The 21,784-nt window shown below is 46.5% G+C and overlaps 1 protein-coding gene across 6 annotated transcripts; it reads left to right on the forward strand.

Annotated features, from left to right (window-relative positions):
• Positions 1-42: 42 nt before the first annotated feature.
• On the forward strand, positions 43-15,362 carry GUCA1A (guanylate cyclase activator 1A). 6 transcript variants are annotated; one of them, XM_006118766.4, is made up of 5 exons: positions 43-229; positions 4,455-5,366; positions 10,308-10,457; positions 11,140-11,230; positions 11,789-15,362. In XM_006118766.4, the coding sequence occupies exons 2-5, from the start codon at positions 5,169-5,171 to the stop codon at positions 11,947-11,949; spliced, it is 600 nt and encodes a 199-aa protein (XP_006118828.1). In that variant the 5' UTR covers positions 43-229; positions 4,455-5,168; the 3' UTR covers positions 11,950-15,362. The 6 variants fall into 6 exon arrangements, with proteins under 6 accessions (XP_006118828.1, XP_025038236.1, XP_075766171.1 ...); XM_025182451.2 differs by having other exon boundaries at positions 4,819-5,366; XM_075910056.1 differs by having other exon boundaries at positions 4,843-5,366.
• Positions 15,363-21,784: the final 6,422 nt, after the last annotated feature.

Raw genomic sequence — 21,784 nt, forward strand, 5'->3', positions numbered from 1 at the left:
GAGCTAAGCTTTCACAGCTGCATAGCAAATGACTATTATAATCGCTGCACAGATCCTCCCAGAATGCCGTGCAACAGTGTAATCCTACCGCTGCAGTTAAGTTACCCAAACTAGCCACGAGGGGGCACGTTTAATGGCGCATATTAAAATTACAGCTGGTGCCTATGAGAGCAATGGAGTGCAGACGGGCGTTAGAGAAGATGCCATTAGCTTGGGTGAACTGATCCAGGTGATGAATGTGTTGTTCTCTGAGAAATATGTTGCCTAGAGCAGAGTTTTTCAAACTAGGAGTTGTGGCCCAGTACCGGATGGTGGAATGCCAGGCGCTGGGTCTCGTTGCTGCAGGGGGATCAGGTGACCAGTGAGGGGGTTAAGGCAGCTCCCTGCCTGTCCTGTCACTGCAGATTGTGCTGTGCCCCAGAAGCGGCCGGCAGCAGACCCGGCTCCTAGGTGTGTGTGGGAGGGAGAGCACACAGGGCTCCCCGCTCTGCCACTGCCCTGAGCACCAGCTTCACTCTCCCATTGGCTGGGAATCTGCTGCTGGCTGCTTCTGGGCCACAGCATGGTCTGTGGTGCCAAGAGAGGCAGGAAGCTGCCTTAGTACCCCCGCTGCACCGCTGCCTGGGAGCCATTCAAGGCAAGCCCCTTCTACCCCAGCCCTGACCCTCCAAAGCAGGAGCCCCCTCCTATATCCCAAAGCTCCCATCCTCAGCCCCACCCCGGAGCCCACACTGCAGTCACATTATGTTGGGTCATGGGCATGACCCCTTAAATTGAAGCACTGACACTCAAGAGTGAGGTACATGAAATACGAATTCTACTGGAGCCACAACAGACTAAACTCCAGAAGTCTCGCCCCAGAGTGAGCTGGCTCGGTGTACAACCGAGGACGTATGGAATTGGTCTCTTGGTTTGGTTTCCCTAAGTCTTTGTCTGACTCTGGGGAGCATAAGAACCCCTTCATTGCTAGGCCTGGCAGACATGGTTTGGCATTGTGCTCAGGGAGGCAGAAAGCTCGTTTGTGTTTAGCGCTGTAACAGCTTAGCTTCCAAGGGCTGTCAAGACTGCACAGGGGAGCAGTTGCCTCCGTTTGCTTCATACGTTGCCCCTTTAGCACCGAATATGAGTGTGAAGGCTGTTTCCCAGGGGACCTGAGTCTCTCCAGGGGAAGCTCATACAAAGCATTGGTATTTCATATACTGTTAGCACGCCGGTGTCTCTTGCGGTACAAGCCCTCACTTCCTTTTGTTAGTAGCTTATTTTTGGCTGTCTGTGTATCTCTCAGGTCCAGCCTCTGCCTTCCATTCATCATTGGGGACTGGGGTTTGCCAGCGTGATGAGTACCCTCATGCCGAGCAGACAGCTTACAGGCCGAGGCCACGCTAGGACACAGCAGTGGGGAATGGTAAATTCCTCGCTCCCCGTCCTCCCTTGTAAGTCCAGTCAGGAGCCAAGACCTCTTTTGCTTTTTAGAGGGCAGTCCCCTAGCACTGTGAACCCGAGGCCCAATCTGTTCCCTCTTTGCAAACCCGGAGTAATTCCATTGAACCTGGATTTGAGTAAGTGGATGTTGTAGGTGTAACCCACGGCAGAAATTTGACCCTAAATGGTGCTTGTAGCAGCCCATCTGTACGGGTTGCCCTTGATTCCCAAAGCCAAAAGTAATTCGTCCAGCAGCATGAGGTGTTTCCTTGCCCTGGATATTAATCCCTCTTGCATAAGTCACCCAGTTCTGTCACTCATGGCGCAGGAAGTGCTTTGTAGTGCCCTGCAGACAGAGTGGGCCCTTCCCAAGGTGCATCCTACTGCCCATGAGTAGGAAGAGGTGTAGGCAACTAGGGAATTCCACAGGTGGCATGCAGAGGAAGGTCACTCTATTACCTTTCTGGGAGTGCTGTTGGCTCTTCCATCGGGCCGGTGTTTCCTCCTGGCAAAGGCAGAAGGAACCCTTGGCCCTACATCTTCTTCCCCCTCTCGGGGTATTGCCCCCCTCTGGGGTTGTTGTGCAGAGAATGCATTCGTTCCAGGCCCTGACATTGGTTGCACAAGGGAGGAACGTGTCTTGTGCATTCCTTCTCCCTGGAAGGGCCGGGAACCATCTGTGCCATAAATAGCTCAGGGAAGAAAGTGGAGGGAGGTGTTCGGCAGAGCCATGCTGCTTCCATCACCGGCAGACAAGGCAGGTATGCAGTGTAGGAGGTGGTCAGGGCTTCTGGTCCCATTGCAAGTGTGAGGAACATGTGCAGTCCAATGGTTAAAGTTGCTGATGAAGAATCAGACCCTGGGTCCTATGGCTGATGGTGCCTCTGAATCACTTTTGCGTAGCTTGGTTTCTTCCATATGTAAAAACTGGAAAAATACTACCACTCTGTCTTGGGAGGGACTGGGAGGTTTAACGGACTAATGTTTGCAAAGCCCTGTAAGGCACGCGGACGAGAAGAGCTCTCCGCACCCTCTTCCTGGTTAGCACAGTTTGCTTTGTAGCTGACTGGGAAAAGTTTTGCGGCTGCACGTTCCCATATCAAGCCTCCTAATATTTCTGTCCACCCTCTACCCCTGTGTTCAGCCTTATTTTATTCTTCCAGATTTTTCACTGATGTTTGCCCCGCTGGGCGTTTCTGCTGCCCATTGTCACGCTTCTGGAAAATGTCCTTGACAAAGAGTTGGTGAAGGGTAACCAATCTGTACACCTTTAATTCGGAGCCTTTCTTTTATTATTCATAACTGCATAAATGCAAGGAAAGAAGCATGAGGCCATGTGCAGAAATTGGGTTGCTTTGCCTTGCTGTGTGTAGAAGAGAAAAATATTTGAGTACAGGCCGTCCTCACTGTTGGGGTACATCTACACTACATGCCTCTGGCGACAGAGGCATGTAGGTTAGACTACCTGGCATAGGAAAAGGAAGCGGCGATTTAAATAATCGCTGCTTCATTTAAATTTAAATGGCTGCCGTGCTGAGCCAATCAGCTGTTTGTTGGCTCAGTGCGGTAGTCTGGACGCTCCATGGTCGACATCAAAGGCATTTGTCGACCTCCCTCCAGGAGGGACAAACAGCTGATTGGCTCAGCGCGGCAGCCATTTAAATTTAAATGAAGCGGCGGTTATTTAAATTGCCGCTTCATTTTCCTATGCCGGGCAGTCTAATCTACATGCCTCTGTCACCAGAGGCATGTAGTGTAGATGTACCCTAAGTCTAAGATACGGTCCAAGTACACTTGGACTTATAGCAAAAAATCTTAAAGTGGGGAATTTTTTTCCTGCACCTGACTTTCATTTGTGCCAGTTGGGTTGTGTTTTTTTGGTGTGACTTAAGAGCAGGGAATGGGAGATGACACTAAACTAAGGGGAGAGGTAGATACGCTGGAGGGCAGGAATAGGGTCCAGAGTGACCTGGATAGATTAGCGGACTGGGCCAAAAGAAATCTGATGAGGTTCAACAAGGACAAGTGTAGAGTCCTGCATTTGGGACGCAAGAATCCCAAGCATTGTGACAGACTGGGGGACTGACTGGCTAAGTAGCTGTTCTGCAGAAAAGGACCTGGGGATTCCAGTGGATGAGTAGCTGGATATGAGTCAACAGGGGGCCCTTGTAGCCAAGAAGGCTAATAGCATATTAGGGTACATTAGGAGGAGCATTGCCAGCAGATCCAGAGAAGTGATTATTCCCCTTTATTCGGCACTGCTGAGGCCACATCTGGAGTATTGCGTCCAATTCTGGGCCCCCCACTATAGAAAGGATGTGGACACATTGGAGAGGGTCCAGCGGAGGGCGACCAAAATGATGAGGGGGCTGGAGCGCATGACCTATGAGGAGAGCCTGAGGGATTTGGGTTTGTTTAATCTGCAGAAGAGAAGCGTGAGGGGGGATTTGAGAGCAGCCTTCAACTTCCTGAAGGGAGGTTCCAAAGAGGATGGAGAGAGGCTGTTCACAGTAGTGATGGATGGCAGAACAAGGAGAGACGGTCTCAAGTTACGGTGCGAGAGGTCTAGGCTGGATATTAGGAAAAACTATTTCACTAGGAGGGTGGTGAAGATATGGAATGGGTTCCCTAGGGAAGTGGTTGATTTAGTTGGGATTGGTCCTGCCTTGGGCAGGGGGCTGGACTTGATGACCTCCTGAGGTCTCTGCCAGCTCTGTGAGTCTATGAACTTATAACGCATCAGTTCCTACAAGCATTAGTGACTTTAGTGCAGAACAGATGTATACGGGGGCACCTTATAGCCCTGTACTGCAGAGCAGACCTTTGCCTGTTGTAAATCTAGGTAGCTCTACTTATTTTTACTCTAGTGGTGGCAGACCCTTAGCTGGTGATGTAAAGGGTGGTAGTGCCTTTGAAATCAGCAGAGCTATGACAATTTATCTATTGGAGATTTGCCTCCTGGACTTAATCCCTGCTAGCAGGGCTGTTTAGTGTGTAGAATGATTCTCTTTCCTTGGTGTTGTCCTACCTAGGCCATGAAAATCAACCCACAGAAAGACATGTGACAAGCTCTGGAGAGTTCTTCTCCCCAGCCTGTCTTTTCAGGATCCGATTGCTGGCCGCTTTTGGAAACCTCCTGGCTATAATGAGTTCGAGGGGAGAAGTGAAAGGACAGTCTAACAAAGGGCCTCCGGTGTCCTTTGTCTGTTCTGATGTTAGTGTCAGAGTCATCACTGACGTGGGCTGACACAAAATCAGAAATGAAGTGGATTAGGAGATTACACTTGGAGCAAATCCTGTCATGATAATCTTACCTGTAATCTGCAAGAGTTTCTTATTTTTCCTCCTTTCTATTTTAACCCTGAACTCTGGCTGCCATCTGGGATCCCATCTCAGGCTGTTCTTCATTGGCTGGAATAGGATTTGCCACATACTTAAATATCAGGTCCTGGTTTGAAGAGGGTTTTGCAATTTTAATTTTGCTTTGGGGAGTGTGAAACTCACTCTGGAGAAGGGCCTTTGGCAGCTCTGTAACCCATGACAGTGAACTAGACAAATCTTGTGCATGGGTATTTTGTTCCTCTAATTAGTGTTGCTCTTGGGACATCAACTGCTTTTGAAACCGAAAGGTAAAAAGTAGAATTGAAAAAAGCAAACAAACCAAACCGAACTCCCCACAACCGAGAAGGAGAAGCCTACAAAACTTCCATTGTTCCTGAAAAACGTGACCGTCTCTTTGTGTGGCAATGGGGAACATGGATGGGAAAGCCGTGGAAGAACTGAGTGCCACCGAGTGCCACCAATGGTACAAGAAGTTCATGACGGAGTGTCCCTCAGGCCAGCTCACCCTGCATGAGTTCAAGCAGTTTTTCGGCTTGAAAAACCTGAGTCCAGCATCAAACAAATACATTGAGCAAATGTTTGAGACATTTGACTTTAATAAGGTAAATATTACCGTCTCTGTCTAATATGTATGTACCTATGCGTATGTATGTTTTGATAGACAGACGGACAGATAGATAGATAGATAGATAGATAGATAGATTCTTCTGCTTTAAAGCTCTAGTTCATGATTAGTGGTTCCTAAGGTACTATGATAATACAAATGAAAATCATCATCATAATGTATAAATATGCCCTGTGTTTCCATTGCCTTATGTGTTCTGTAGTCATTTGCATCTGGGTCAAGGGGGTTAAAAACCACTACCAAATCCAAATTTTCCACTCACCAAAACCAGTTTTGGTGGCATTTTGCACAGCATTGTCAATGTCTGCACAATTTGCAAGGTGGCAGATAATCAAGTTCATAGAAATATATTTATGTGAAATAGAGATGTTAAATATTGGTTAATTGAATAGTCAATTAACCTCATGAATTCTTATTGGTTACTCGACTATTCTGTAGTCCCTGGGGGCAGGACCAGCAGCCAGTGCGCTCCAGCCCCACTCCCAAGGAGCCCCCTCTTACTCCACACTGCTGCCTCTGTATCAGAGGCAGCAGTGCAGGGTGCCAGGCAGGAGCTGGTTCGTGAGGGGAGCCAGTTTAAAAACCAGCTTCCCTCATGGATGGGGCTGCCTGTCACCCCATGCTGCTGCCTCTGATACAGAGGTAACAGTGCGGGGTGGCAGCAGCCCCTGTCCGGGGGGGGGGGGGGGGTCTGGCATGAGCCGATCTGCTGGCCAGCCTGCTAAAAAATGTACTGGCGGAAGAGGGGGAATGTTTGTAGCCTATAGCATTAATCTATGAGCTTTTGCTTATCCATTAATTGGTTAATCGACTACACTATTACATCCCTAATGTGAAAATATTTGACATGAATGTCCCATATGAGTCTGTTATATGAATGTAGCTGAAAGACAAGGGGATCTTTCCAAAAGGAATATTCCATTTTTCAAAGTTTAAATTATTTGAATTGTAGGTACAGATTGAACCTCTCTAGTCCAGAGCTCTCTGGTGCAGCATCATACATGCTCTGGCATGACATTAGTTTGCTGGGTGTCCACTTATTATGGGTATGGCCAAGTTTCACGCAGTCTCATAAAGTTTGTTTACAGCCCCCAGTCCTGGCTCCCAGTGTTCTGTGCTGTTCTTTAGCTCTGATTTACCCCTAAATGTCTTCTAAGAGCCCAGTAAACAGTGGAAGCATTGGTGATGCTGCCAGACAATATTGACCTCCTGTGGTCCAGTAAATTCTCTGGTTCGGCACCAGCCAGGTCCCAAGGGTGCTGGACTAGAAAGGTTCATCTGTACTTAAAAGACTTGAAAATGTTACTGAAAGTCTTTACGTCAGTATTTACATTGATTGACTAAGGCATCCCATGTTTGAATGTACACCTCATTAATGAATCAGTGGACAGGAAATACAGGTTGGTAATTAGGCTGAGCAGCTGTTTATACCTAATCAGGATTTTGTGACTGTGGAATAAAGCAGATGATCTGTTCTTTAACTGGGACCTCAGAGGCAATGGGTTGACTCCATGACAATAGATGGTCCGTAATTCCTGAGTATTTTGTACAATGTGCCATTTTTCATGTGAAGTATGTGTGGGACTATGTGGCAAATTAAGAAGTTGTGAATGCTGGAGATCACTACTTAGAGCCAAGACACCTCCTGCACAGCTGCTATGCAAATACATCTCAGTCCTGACCTATAACCTCCTCAGGACTAAGGACTCTCCAGCTGAATGCACCTAGCTATAGGGGATGATTTAGTAAGGGGCAAATGTAACTAAGCAGAAAAAATGAGGCTAAAAGTAGCCAGACCCAGGTTTCTAGAGGGGAAAGATTACAGTACAGAACTCCATGCTACATGCTCTTTGTGAATTCTTTTCTTCCCTTGACGTCTGCATGCAAATCCCATTAGCAGTGAAAAGAATTACATAGACACATGGCTGGGAGAGCGTTGGGTAACCCATCGGATTTAATCTGGATAAGCCTGTTCTTCTTTGCTTCCTGAGATAGCATTGTATTGCGTAAAGAGATTCCCATAGCACAGACTAGCTCTCTAGGTTTAATTCGCTTCTAAGCTGGTCAGATGTTTAAATTAAGGAAATAAATATTTTGCCAACCTACACACAGCTAGGTTTCCCATCACTGCTATTGGCCAGAAATCACTGCAGTCCATTGTATAATATTATTTATTATTATTATTTATTAATAAAATAATTCATCTGAACTTGCTTATGTTTTTTCACTAAATGATTTGGGTAAAGAAGAAGGATGGTCTAGTGGTTAGGGTCCTCTCCATAGAGATCTGAGTTCAATTCTCGACTTCACTCCAAACTTGTGTAAATTACTTTGTCTATGGTCAGTTTTCTCATCTGTACAATGGGGATAACAACACCACCATCCCTCAAAGAAGTGATGTGAAGATAAATACACAAAAGATTGTGAGGAGCTCCATTTACTACAGTGATGGGGGCCAGATAAATATTATCAATACCAAAAATAATTCTACAAATGCATTAGAAGCAAGAGGAAGACCACGGACAGGATAGGACCGTTACTCAATAAAGTGGGAAAATTAATAACAGAAAATGAAGGAATGGCGTGCTTAATGACTTCTCTGTTTTGGTTTTCACCGACAAGGTTAAATGTGACTCGACACCTAACACAGTGAATGCCAGTGAAATGGGGGAGGTTCAGAACTGAAAATAGGGAAAGAACAAGTTAAAAACTACTTAGGCAAGTTAGATGTCTTCAAGTCTCCAGCGCCTGATTAAATGTAGCCTAGAATACTCAAGGAGGTGACTGAGGCGATATCGGAGTCATTAGCGATTATCTTTGAAAAATCATAGAATATGGGAGAGATGCCCGAAGACTGAAAAGGGGCAAATATAGTGTCCATATATAAATAAGGAAATAAGGACAACACAGGAAATTATAGACTAGTTGTATTAACTTCTGTACCAGGAAAGAAATGGAGCAAGTAATTAAGGAATCCATTTGCAAACATATGAAAAATAATAAGGTGATATTATGGAAGAAAATAAGGTGATCTTGACAAATCCAGCATGGACTTGTCAAGAACAAATCATGTCAAACCAATCTGATAGCTTTCTATGGTGGGGTAACAAGCCTTGTAGATGGGGGGAAGTGGTAGATGTCATAATATGTAGACTTTCGATACGGTCTTGCATGCCCTTCTCATTAACAAACTAGGGCAATACAACCTAGATAGAGCTACTATAAGGGTGGCTGCATAACTGGTTGGATAATCGTTTACAGAGCGTAGTAATTAATGGTTCAATCATGCTGGGAAGGCATAACCAGTGGGGTTCCCCAGGGATTAGTTCTGGGTCTGCTTCTGCTCAATATCTTTATTAATGATTTAGATAATAGCAGAGAGTACACTTACAAGGTTTATGGGTGATATCAAGTTGGGAGTGGTTGCAAGTGCTTTAGAGGACATGATTATAATTCAAAATTATCTGGACAAACTGAGGGAATGGTCTGAGGTGAATAGGATGAAATTCAATAAGGACAAATACAAAGTACTCCACTTAGGCAGGACTGATTGGTTGCACACACACAAAATGGGAAGTGACTATCTAGGAAGGAGCTCTGATAGCGAACCACAAGCTAAATATGAGTCAACAGTGCCACATTGTCACAAACAAAGCAAACAGCATTCTGGGATGTATTAGTATGAGTGTTGTAAGCAAAACATGAGGGCTACGTCTACACTGGCGGCTTCTTGTGCAAGAACTCTTTTGTGGAAGAGTTCTTGTGCAGAAAATCTTCCACAAGAGTGTGTCCACACTGGCATGTGCTTTTGCGCAAGAGCATCCATGGCAGTGTGGACGCTCTCTTGCGCAAGAAAGCTCTGATGGCCATTTTAGCCATAGGGGTTTCTTGCGCAAGAAATTCATGTTGCCTGTCTACACTGCTCTCTTGTGGAAGAGCTCTTGTGCAAGAGGGCTTATTCCTCATGAGGAGAAGAATAACTCTTCCAGAAGAAGCCCTGTTTTACAACGCTAGACTGTAAATTTACTTGCGCAAGAACACTCTTGCAGTGTACACAGCAGGCACGTTTTTGCTCAAGAAGGGCTGTTCTTGCACAAGAAGCTGCCAGTGTAGACATAGCCGAGGAGTAATTCTTCTGCTTTACTCTGCATGGATTAGGCCTTAACTGTAATATTGTGTCCGGTTCTGGATGCCATGTTTCAGGAAAGATGTGGAGAAATTGGAGGTCGAGAGAAGAGCAACAAAAGTGATTAAAGGTCTAAACAACATGACCTATGAGGGAAGACTGAAAGAATTGGGTTTGTTTAGTCTGAAAAAGAGATGACTTAGAGGGGACATTATAGCAGTTTTCGAGTACCTAAAAAGTTGTTATAAGGAGGAGGGAGAAAAATTACTCTCCTAAACCTCTGGTGATAGGACAAAAAGCAATAGGCTTAAATTGCAGCAAGCGAAGCTTAAGTTGGACATTAGAAAGCTTCCTAACTGTCAGGGTGGGTAAGCACTGGGATAAATTGCCTAGGGAGGTTGTGGAATCTCCATCACTGGAGATTTAAAAGTAGACTAAATACCTGCTTTCAGGGAGTGTCTAGATGGTGCTTAGTCCTGCCATGAGCGAGGGGACTGGACTTGATGACCTCTTGAGCTTCCTTCCAGTCTTATGATTCTATTTGAAAGTGCTTCTACACTTACTGGGCCAGATCCTCAGCATGTATAAATTACATCGTTTATTGACTTTGCAGGAACTACAGCCAATATACACCAGCTTAGGATTTGTTCCAGTAGTTAGAGAAAGGTAAGTAATATCCCAGTTTTATTACACACATGCAGTCAGCTGTTCCAATGCCAGGCAGAACCTTTAAAGCCATGACTCTCTGACTCCTCCTGGCCTCTGAGATAGCCCTGTTCTTTTGTTTTTTAGGATGGCTACATTGATTTCATGGAGTACGTGGCAGCTCTGAGCCTGGTCCTGAAGGGAAAAGTGGAACAGAAGCTGAGATGGTATTTCAAGCTGTATGACGTGGATGGGAATGGTTGCATTGACCGAGGAGAATTACTGAATATCATTAAGGTGAGAAAAATTTCCGCTCAGCCCGTAACTGTATTGTCCTAGCGCCTTGGAGATCAGCCATTAAACAAATATTCAAAGAAAGGCCACAAGGACGCATGCCCAGAGGAAGGACATTCCAAGCCAGCGAGGTAATTGCGTTCAGTCAACTGGCAAATTAGCAAGGATTGGCCAACTCTGTAGTCCACTCACAATGCTAGGGAAAAGGACCTGCAGGCTCAATTGGGTGTGACCTGGGACGTTGTGCAGTGGCTCGTGCCAAGCCAGGTGTTGTCCCGGCGGCTGTTCTGATGGACTGGAATCCCCTGGGCCTCTACAAATCTCCCGGTGTAACTTCCAGGTGTCACCTACAGCAGTCCAGGCCAGCCTGTTTAAATACATTCATTTAAGACGAGGCTGAGACTGGCCCTTTAATTGAAGCTAAGGATTTGAGGCAGGATTTCCAGAGGTCAAATGTCTGTGAATTATCCCAGTGCGCCTCTGTAACTACTTAATCTTTTAATGGACTTAATGTAGGTTAAATTGATTTGAATCTTTTTCTGAATGTACTTGGTAGAGGACCCATCCCCCACTGGATGAAAATTTGGTAATTTATACTACACCCCTTCGTTACTCACTGTCCAGGGATTTATCAATCTACACAACATGCTCGATACATGTTCTTTCTGTCCTCCTCTGCCTCCAGGCTATTCGAGCCATTAACCGATGTAATGAAACAATGACAGCGGAGGAATTCACAGACATGGTGTTCAATAAAATCGATATCAACGGAGACGGTAGGGATGGAGAGAGCACTGCTCTGACTAGAAACCCCCTAACTATAATTCTTCCTGCCAAATTACTACAAACTCCTGGCGAGCCCAAAAAAGAGAGCTGAAGATCTGGCCCATAAGCTTTAGGATGGGAGGGGAAATCTAGCCTTCAGTCCTTCTAAATTTTGTTCAGTGTCTCAACAAACAAGAAACTGGCACTGGGTAACCTGTCCGTTTCCTTCTCTCCCATTCCCCTTCCCTGAACTCTAAGTGTTCACACATTGCCTACTTTTAATCGTAGGTTAGAAGGTCCTTTGTCCACTAACCATCTGGGCATGCAGCAAGCTGTCTCTATTCGGAGTGGCTGGGGAGAAGGTGGGATTTAGCAAGCGACTGGATCTGTGGAGAGGATGTTGCACAGATAGTTGAACTTTATTTGGCAGGGGGCTGAGAACCTTGGCTCACCCTTTCTTATGTTGTGTCCACGTAGTTCCTCTGGGTCTTGCTCTGAAGGTAGGTGGAGTCAGCGGAAGCGGGTGAAGGATTTAACAGACCCCTCTTTGCCTGTGTCCCTGCCCACAGGCGAGCTCTCCTTGGAGGAGTTTATGGAGGGAGTCCAGAAGGACGAGGTGCTCCTTGAAATCCTCACCCGAAGCTTGGACCTGACGCACATTGTCCGGATGATCCAGAACGACGGGAAGAACCCGCAGGCCGCGGAGGAGACGGACAAGGCAGCGAAATAGACAGTTCTTTAAAAAAAAAACCTTTCATGTTATTGTCCAACAGTATTAAAAAACGGGGGTGCGGGTGGGGAAATTGGCAAGCTGTGCTACTGCCCCCATGACAAGAGCATCCTATGTGAGAATATCACCCTCGCCGGGGAGGCAGGAGCGCCTCCAAACACGTGACACCAATTGCCATGCAGTCCAGCAGTGACAGGAGCTATTCGGCATTGGGGGAAGGCTGCCCTGGCAGCCGTGGCCACCACTGCTGCCTCCGTAAAAGGGAGAGATCAGCATTTAAAGAGCACCAGCTGCCGAGCCGGCTCATTGCTCTGGAATCAAATGATGCCGGGGATTTCCCGAATGGTGCCTCCCGGGCCTTGTGCCAGCTGGGTGCCTCTGGATGGGGCTGCTCTTGTTCCGGGAGAGAAGAGAAGAATGTGTTCCAGGAAGGCGAGAGCAGTGTCACAACACTTTCAGAAGGCGCGTTGCTGCGGAGTAGAAATTCAGCCCCGTGCAAGGGGCCCCACAAGGTGTTCACTTAACTCTTAGACCTGCCTTCTTTAACACCAAGGCTCTATGAAATAAGGCATAAGGGATCTTTCGGAAAAGGCTTTATTTTCTGCAAGATCAGCATCTAGACTGGCGCTTTTTTCCGACAAAGCTCCGTGCGGAAAAAAAGCGGTAGCCATTTTTATGCGAATGAAGCGGGGATTTAAATCTCCCCCACTTCATTAGCATAAAAATTGTGATACGTCTAATTTACATCCCTTTTTACGAAAAAGGGATGTAGTCTAGATGTAGACTCAGAGTAAAATAAAACACACACATGCGCACAGAGCAGTATCCCGGGTCACATACGTGACAAGGAAAACAAACCCAATCTTTTTGACAGGATAATTTGTCTCCTTATTATGCCTTTGAAAGGAATAAAAGGGAGCTGGTCACCTAAGCAAATTGTATGTAGTGAAGTGGCAGGAGAGCCCGATGTTGCTTCAACAAGTTGCTTCAACAAATCACTTCACAACTCAAACGAGAGGGTGAAATTCAGGGCTCTTAGGCAGAGCTTGACTCTAGCGGAATAGTGGGGCATGGGTTTTGTGTTAACGTTCCTCTTGAAGTGTATTTTAACCTGGGTGAAATCTGCCCAGAGGGATAATGGGCTGTGGAGCAAAAATTGACTCTTGAGAGTGGCCAGTCTAATCTCTTTTGCTTTGACCCTGTCACAGGGCTAACTTTCCTGCTCCCTCCAGCAGGCAGGGGTAGTGCCTTGAGACTCTATATAAACTTCCTTTAACACAAGGCCCCTGGCCCAGGTCTTTACGCAAAGTCACCGGGTGGCCCTTTAAGGCAGGGCCCGCTGGCCGGAGTCTCTGGAGTCACCGGTTGGCCCTTTAAGGCAGGGCTGAAAGGTCTGCGACGGCAAGTTGCTGGGGAGAGAGGGGGAGGAACGACACCCCTAGTAGGGGGACCCAGGCCCACCCTATTCCACCGAGTCCTGGCCCAGGTCCCTGTGAGTGACAGGATGGCCCACCATTCCCTTGGCGGGGAATCCGGCCGAAATGCGCCAAGGTCTGCTCCTGCACCCTCCCAGCCACTTCCTACGTGGTCTGACAAGTTCTCCTCCCACATTCTTTCTGGGTCCTCTAATACCCCAGGGGCTGTTCCTTCCCTGTAGACACCAGTGGAGTCGTCCCAACGCGCACGAGTGGCTCGGCTGTCTCCCCTCCAGGCGGTTGGCTGGTACTGGGCAGGAGCTCCCCTCTGAGGTCCTTCTCCTCCAGCAGTCAGCTGAGATTGACCTTCTTCACAGGCTTTTATAGCTGGGCTACAAGCTGAGCATGCCCAGCAGGGTCATGGGGCCAGAGCTCCTTTAGACAGGGTAACCTGACTAAACCCTGTGGCTATGACTACACTAGCCGGTTCTTGTGCAAGAACTCCTGTGCAAGAATACGTCTACATTGCCATGTGCTTTTGCACAAGAGCATCCATGGCAGTGTGGATGCTGTCTTGTGCAAGAAAGCGCTGATGGACATTTTAGCCATAGGGCCTTCTTGCGCAAGAAACCCCTGCTGCACATCCACACTGCCCTCTTGCGCAAGAGCTTGTTAGAAAAGAGCATAGCTCTTGCGCAAGAAGTCCTCTCTTCCCACACTTTACTGTCAATTTTCTTGCGCAAGAGCGGGCGGGCAGTGTGGATCCTCTGTGGAAGAACGGCCGTTCTTGCGCAAGAACCCGCCAGTGTAGACATAGCCAATGTGAGTTCAGTGCGGGGCTGGCTTACCCCATCACAGACCCACCGTAACTCCCTAATAGAGGGGATTCCACAACCCCTGGGGAAATTATCTGGGTCCTCTCCTTCCATAGGTACGTTGAGACAACTGCCCTTTGGTAGTAGTAGCCCTGATGCTTGCCATGTAAACAGATGAGCCCAATGAGGTTATGTCCCTCATCCTTTGGTTTGAGGCTGTCTTTAAACTAAAGACAATGCACAGTTAATAAACCCCTACAGCATGAGCTGGAAAAATAAGTGTTGACAGTAGGGACTTTTTTTCTTCCTTTTAAAATGTAAAAAAACAAAAACCAAACATAAATGTGCCTTTTTGCTAGTGTCTGAATACTTGCATGGCCCTGTTTGTCCAGAAAGGAATTTGAAAAGGCAGCCATGACAGTGACTTCTTGTGCCCGTAGAAACACCTGTGTATGTCTCCTCTGTACAGAAAGGGCAATGAAATAGTGTCTACTCTTTGGTCTTGCAGAATACTTTCCTAGTTGACTATTGATCCCAATGAGCCAAATTTTGTTCTCTGTTATTCTGGATTTACACCAGTGTAACTCTACTAATTGGCCCAATTTTATAGGCAGGGGGAAGAGCTTTTTCACAGAAGATTTCAACCTCATTAATGATTCTTACAAAAAATTTGGAAGGGGAAAAATCCAGAGGCATACAACCTCTCTAGCTAAGCCAACTACAGTATAACATAATGTTTGGCAAATACCTTTAGAAAAGGTTGTTGGCGCGCGCGCACACACACACACACACACGATTTGTGAAGACTAACAATCTGGTCTCCAGTTTCCAGCTGCTGTGGGGATGTTTACATGTGTGATCTGGCCACTGCTTCTTGAATATAGACATTTGTGAGTGAGAATCATAGAATCCTAGAACACTAGAACAGGAAGGGACCTTGAGAGGTCATCAAGTCCAGTCCCCTGCCCTCAAGACAGGACCAAGCACTGTCTAGATCAGAGGGTGACACCCTCTGGTTTATTTTTTTGCATGCTGGTAGCCAGAATGCCCTCCAACTTCACAAGGCAGGTGCCTGAGCTCTGGGAATAACAAATGGGGTTTAGAGTGCTTTGAAACCAGTGGGTGTCCACTTCTAAGGTCTTGCCTCTGTTACAAAGAGGATCGATGCTGCAGTGATTGGTCCACCGGGGTCGATTTATCTTGGCTGCTTAGATGCAACAAATCAATCTCCGAGCACTCGCCCATCAACAACTTTGGTACTCCACTGTGACAGGGCGCCTGCCCTGCACTGGCCCTTTAACACCAGGACGCAGGCCCGGAGCCGGGGCTAGCAGAAAAGAGGCCAGCTGGAGCTAGTTGGGACTAGAGAGATAGTCCAGCTGGCAAACAACTAGGGCAGCACAACTGGCTTGTAGAAGCCAGCTGTAATTATTAGGGCGAGTGTGAGCCCAGCTGGGACGTATATATAGAGAAGCCCAGGTTGCTCAGGGGGGAAGCCAGTAGAGAGCTAACTGTGGAGGAGGCAAGAGCTCCTTGAAGGGAGATGAGCTGGGGATAGCTGAAGGAGGGCCAGCCAAGGCTCCCCTGGCTAGGGGCTGGAGGCAAAGCCCTGGATTGGAGGTGGACCTTGATGCAGCCTAGGTAAGCAGGGCAGGTGAGACAACCCTGATGCCTATGATGAGCAACCCATACAGACTGTATTTTGCCCTGAGAGGGGCTATATGAGGACAGTCAGGGGGCACTGAGGCACACTGGGGTGTGAACCCCCTGACATCCACAAAGACAAGAAGAGTAGTCAGAGTCAAGGCATTTGCATAGCTAAAGTTGTGTAAGATTGATTGATGGAGGAGGGAGGGTTTAGTGTAGATATGGCTTGATAATCAGATGACACCTGTACTGTCACTTTGCAAGCTCCAGTTATGGAAGGCTTGGCAGTGGGACTGGCTCAGATCTTTGTCCCAAGACTTCTCACACTCCTGCTGCTTTAAAACACAGGAATGTTTACTTGTGTGATTGTTGATTTCTTTGCTGGCAAATCAGAATGGAGCAAAGTGTCTAATTTGTATGTGGAGCCCACTCTGCCAGATACCCATGTAGGCTTAGGTATCAAACACAAGATCCAATGGAAGGTGACCTAGTTTAATACTTCTAGAAGGATTTGCTTTTTCCAACCCAGAGGTCTGCATGGATAATTTTGTGCTGGAGGAATGCACGTTACTGACAAGCTGGTGGATACATGATTTAATTTTCTGTGCTACCTTTTAGTGATTGCCCATTTTTTGTACAATGGTAGTGAAATGTCCAGGTGCAGTTCAAAGGAATCCATGGTTAGAGACAGGCCAAATGCAACATGACATCTTTCCCCAGTAATATTCAATTCATGTCCTTCCTGGAAACCATTTCCCATCTCTGCAGAAAAAGACTTGGGTGTGCTAATTACCTAATGCAATAACCTCTCTCTGTCTAATGCCAGGATCTAGGCAACATTTTGGCTGCCCCCTGTAACCATACTACACACAGGAAAGGTTGGTAATTAATGGATAACCAGACCCTGCTCTGCAGTGGATGAGTGGGGATGGCTGTTCATCATTTGCTCATCTCTCTTATGTGCACACGGGATGGAGAGTTGCTTCATCCCACAGCAGCAACAAACACACATGTGACTAGGCAACACTGCACACTGGAAGCAATTATTTTTCCCACGTTCGGTGTTTTGTTATTTAGCACTAGCTGTTGGCCATGTCTGAGCAGTTTCTGATTTTTCTGGGGTTTATTTGTGCATCTGACTGCATTTTGCCTCTTAAGTTTTATACTTCTGATCCTATAGTGTAATTAAAGAAGAAGTAAAGATATAATTTTGTAAAATTATTTCACTTGGGGCTTTTTATTTTTTTAAATCAACATTTCTATTCCCAGCAGGATATATTAACTCCCTGGTATACATCAAGAGCAATTCTATTCAGGGGATTAAAGCGACAATACAGCTTAACATGGTCCCAGAGAAGAGAGGCCTGTGGTTTTTGGACTCAAGATGGGCCAGATTCTGCTCCTGCCTTCACTGAACCCCATGTGGCTTTGGGGCTAGCTGACTGTACTGATGTTATTCTGGCTTCAAAAGGGTTAGTCAGTCTGGCTTCCGGTGCTCCAATTCCTCAGTTTCCCTTCTGCTACAGTTAATACAATAATTACCCTTCAGGCATCTTCCTAGTCACCCTGTTTCTGGAGTCTGGCTCATTAATAAAATTCAAGGCAGCCCAAATTTTCTACCTGCTGTCCCACTGCCTGTCAGCCTTTGGTACAGGGTTCCTAGACCTGTCTTTGTTGAGGCTTCCCCCTGGCTTTCAGAAATAGGCCTGCTCTTTGTAAGCCTTTTACCTTGGGAACTAAAGTGGGGCCACCCTGATTTCTCTGCATGAAACAGCTCAATGAACCTTACTACATTCTCCTTTAAATCTTCCCTCTGACTACCTGTAGGCTGCAATTATATGCCCCAGCAGGCCTGGCCCCTAATCACACACTCCAGTCACATGGCCATTGGACTGAGAGGGGAAGTAATCATAGGTGAGGCTGAACTCAGGTCAAAGAACAGATCACCAAGGACCACAGCTTTTGCCAATGCGAAACTGGGAGCAAAATTTTGCTTTACAGTAAGATCCTGAATGAGCTGCTTTTTGGGCATATACATTTCCATATGAGCTTTGTGGGTGGAATTTACTGTGGGGCAGGAGATTCATATAGGACCTAATGCATCACTTACACACTCAAAACAGAATTTATGCTGGATCTAAATGATGCATGGACCTTGTTCTGGCCAGCTGCATAAGGATGAAATTGAATTTCACTGTCTTATGCATTGGAAACATGGCCTTTATTTGCTCCATACCCTCAACTATGAAAGAAAGGACAGTGATTCCCATAAAAACCTGCATAGACAAAAGTTCTGTTTAACCAGCAACTTCTAAGGACTAACCTATCCTGATGCCAAATAAACCACTTGAGGGGGTGACTCTGAAGGTAGATGCTTGTGTGTCAAACTTTCCCCTCTGGCTCTAGGTGCTGCTTTCCAAAGTTTCTGACAGCAAATTAAAAAGAAAGAGAAACAACCCTGGGAATCATTTTGACCCAGCTCATGAGCAATTTAGTGAACAGCAAAATGGTAGCAACCACTGAAGGATTGTTCAACTGCCAGTGCTCTTTGTTCACTTATTATCAGCTGATGTAGTATTAGCATTGCTGGTAGATAAGCTGGCGTGGTTACCCAAGTGACTTAGGAGCACTAGAGAAGCTTCCTTCCAGCCACTAAGAGCAAATTAATAAAACACAAACTGGTCAGGGTGGTGGGCAAAACACAGGAGCCGAGGGAATGGGGCTCACTGGATCTCAGTTCACCAGGGCAAGTTCCTTAGGGCTAGATGTTTAACGATATTTAGGCACCTAAAGATGCAGAGAGTAGGATTTTCTATTGTGCCTAGCTGCTTATGTCAGTACAGGCCTTCTGTTCCACATCTATAAATTAGGGATAATAGCCACCATATGTCTGTCCTCACTTGTTAAGTTTATAAAGTTCATGGCAGTGGCTGTCTCTTACAATGTGTTTGTACATTATGGGCATAGATCTCCACTAGGACCTCTGTGTGCTGCTGCCATACAAATAATAAAGTGCTTACCATTTTCCCCATCGTCAGGGAATTTCTCTTGCAGCTGCAGATTGCTACAGTGGAGCAACCATGCCACCATCTGACCAAAGTCAGAATCACTTGCGTTGCCTGCTGCTGTAATCTTTCCAAAGCAATCCCCTGTCTCCTCCCCATGCTAGGAGATCATACTGATTATAAAATCCCACTGGAGTTATTGAGGAAATAGAACCACATGCAAAAGTGGGCTGATTGCAAACAATGCAGCTTTTAATCCTGCAAGAAATACGGTTATTTTAAATTTTAGGAGTATGCCTGTCATATAGGAGATTAGTTGTTTTGGCTCTTCAGTCATAAGAATAACTCTTTCTTAGCTGAACCCCCATCCTCTCCTCCAATTTTCACTCAGCCCTGTTAAAAATGACATGTTTGGTCCTCTAAAATTAAGACAATAATCTCACTCCCATTGAAAATTAACTTGGGTAATAGGGGACATCAGAATCTCCTCTCTGCCCTCTTCTAATTTACATCACTTGCATAATTCTGGCAAGGGGACTTGCATCAATTAGAAATCCCACCTAGCAGATCAGGAAGGAGATTAAGCAAGGACTCCTTGCTGCATTTGCTCTTTCCTGGTTTAGTGCTGCAGAAGAGTGAAGAACACTGGCAAAAGGAATCCAGAATAAATAAATAAAGATGTAATGTATCCAAGCTGCAAACATGCCTCCATTTACACCCGATTACTTTATGGTGTGAGGCTACAGAAAAGGACATAAAACAGATTAAATTAGGTCTCTACAAACTTAGCTACGCACAGGCTCTTGATTGCATTATTGCCAATCCTACATGATCCAAAATCAAGAGTCAGGCTCTAAAATGTCATGAAATTGGCTTAATTTTTTTTTAAATAGCATATGTTCAGGGCTCTTTATGTCCATGCTGGATTCTGAAACTTTACGGTGAACCTGCTTCATAGTTTCCAGTTTTTCTCCACAGTCACGAGGGCTAGAAACTTAACATTCTTTTAAAAATGAAAACTGGGTTTCACGAAAAAGATGGAACATCCGGAGACTTACAAAAGTTGTTTGCAGTTGGCAGCAGATTGTGTGGATATTTACATGGGGCACAGCTGATTTGCATACTGGCATGATCCTCCCTTCAGAGCAGGGCCCTGCTGTGCTCACTTCCTATCTTCCAAGGCTGTGGGTCTGGGGACAGATAACAGGCATGTCAGAGGAGACATACCTGTCCTTGCCCTGGTCACAGCCTGCTTTCTTCTCCAGTCTCACTCTTTCTTCCAGGCAGGGATGATCTTCTGCCCATCCAGCCGTGTGTTCACTAATGCAAACCTGTGTCCTCTCATCTTGCCGCTGTGCATAGCAGTCTGCAATTGGAGGCAAGTCCTCAATGCGGGGTAAATTGCCATGGCTTCACTGGTTGTCCCTGATAGTTTACACTAGTGAAGGACTTGAACCTTTGCCCTGCGCAGGACCAACCCCCATACAGAGGAATTTGGGCTGCAGATGTGGATATGATCCTGAATCGGGAGTTATTTTGGGGGGGGTCATCTCTCATTTAAAGCAGAGACAATTCCTGATCAAAGCTTAGCCACAGAATCCTAGAACACTAGAACTGGAAGGAACCTCAAGAGTTCATCAAGTCCAGTCCCCTGCCCTCATCACAGGACCAAGCACCATCTAGATCATCCCTGACACGTGGCTGTCTAATTTGCTCTTAAATATCTCCAGCGATGGAGATTCCACAACCTCCCTGGGCAATCTATTCCAGTGTTTGACCACCCTGATAGGAAGTTTTTCCTAAAGTCCAGCCTAAACTTCCCTGGTGGCAATTTAAACTCATTGCTTCTTGTCCTGTCATCAGAAGTTAAGGAGAACAATCCTTCTTCCTCCTCCTTGTGACACCCTTTACTTAAAGGTACTTGAAAGCCTCTGTCATGTCCCCTCTCAGTCTTCTCTTTCCAAACTAAACAAGCCCAATTCTTTCAGTCTTCCCTCCTAGCTCATGTTCTCTAGACCTTAAATCATTTTTGTTTCGCTTCCCTGGACCTTCGCCACTTTTCCCCGTCTTTCCTGAAATGAGGTTGTGACGGAGCGGGGATTGTGTTGCTTTGTGTGCTGTGTGGTTCCCACTGTCCTGGGCAGGGCAACACTGTCTGGAGGAAGGGGGATGACTCACTGCAGAAGTGGATTTGGCCTCTCACACCTGAGGGACAGACAGAGGAGATAACAACTCCTGTGCAGGAAGGGAGACAAAGGGTAGGCAGGGCTGACACCAGGCCTGGGGGATGAGTCAATCTGGGCTGGGTGAGGAGGAGAGAAGGGGCTTAGAGCAGGAAAAGTGGGGAGAAGGGCCCAGCACCCCTTCTCCTCGAGAGGAATAAACCTGTACTTCTCTGGGTCCCAGTGTTAACATCCATCTTATGCGACACTGTGTCCCTGTGAGCCAATAAACCTTCTGTTCTACTCGTGGGCTGACAGTCACATCTCACTGCGGATGGGGTGCAGGGCCCGATGACTCTCCCACACCCCATGACAGAGGTGATGCTCAGTTCCTGGAGAATCTCTCTGCACAGAGCACGTCAGAGTACGATAACTCTTCCTGGCTCCTGTTCCCTGTTCCATCTCCTGCACAGCCTACCTCTGCACCAGCAAACACTGCAGCTTGCTAACCTCATGATTCCACCTTCAGGCCCGTCTAACTTCAGTGAACATCAAAAATGGGAGCAACGGATGATCAACTCAACAAGTCAGGTGGTATTTGTCTCTAGCAAGCCTCAATGCCTACTCTCCAGTTTCCCAATTTAGGCCAACAAGAAATCGGATCAGGCAAATCCAATTTCAGCTCGGCAGTAAGTCTGGAAAATGGATTAATACAGTAGCTGACAGCAAGAGCTAACACAGAGGTCAAACTGAGGTTCAGAGGAGATCAAAGCATTTAGTGCCTATAGACT

Source organism: Pelodiscus sinensis, chromosome 27 (genome assembly GCF_049634645.1).
Source record: "Pelodiscus sinensis isolate JC-2024 chromosome 27, ASM4963464v1, whole genome shotgun sequence".
Classification (NCBI taxonomy): domain Eukaryota; kingdom Metazoa; phylum Chordata; order Testudines; family Trionychidae; genus Pelodiscus; species Pelodiscus sinensis.

What these genes read in the sequence shown, in the direction of transcription:
- GUCA1A (XM_006118766.4), top strand. Translation starts at nt 5,169, where the DNA reads ATGGGGAACATGGATGGGAAAGCCGTGGAAGAACTGAGTGCCACCGAG. An exon ending in AGACATTTGACTTTAATAAG is followed by an intron (nt 5,367 to 10,307) that starts GTAAATATTACC and finishes TTTGTTTTTTAG; the next exon opens with GATGGCTACATTGATTTCAT. An exon ending in AATCGATATCAACGGAGACG is followed by an intron (nt 11,231 to 11,788) that starts GTAGGGATGGAG and finishes CCCTGCCCACAG; the next exon opens with GCGAGCTCTCCTTGGAGGAG.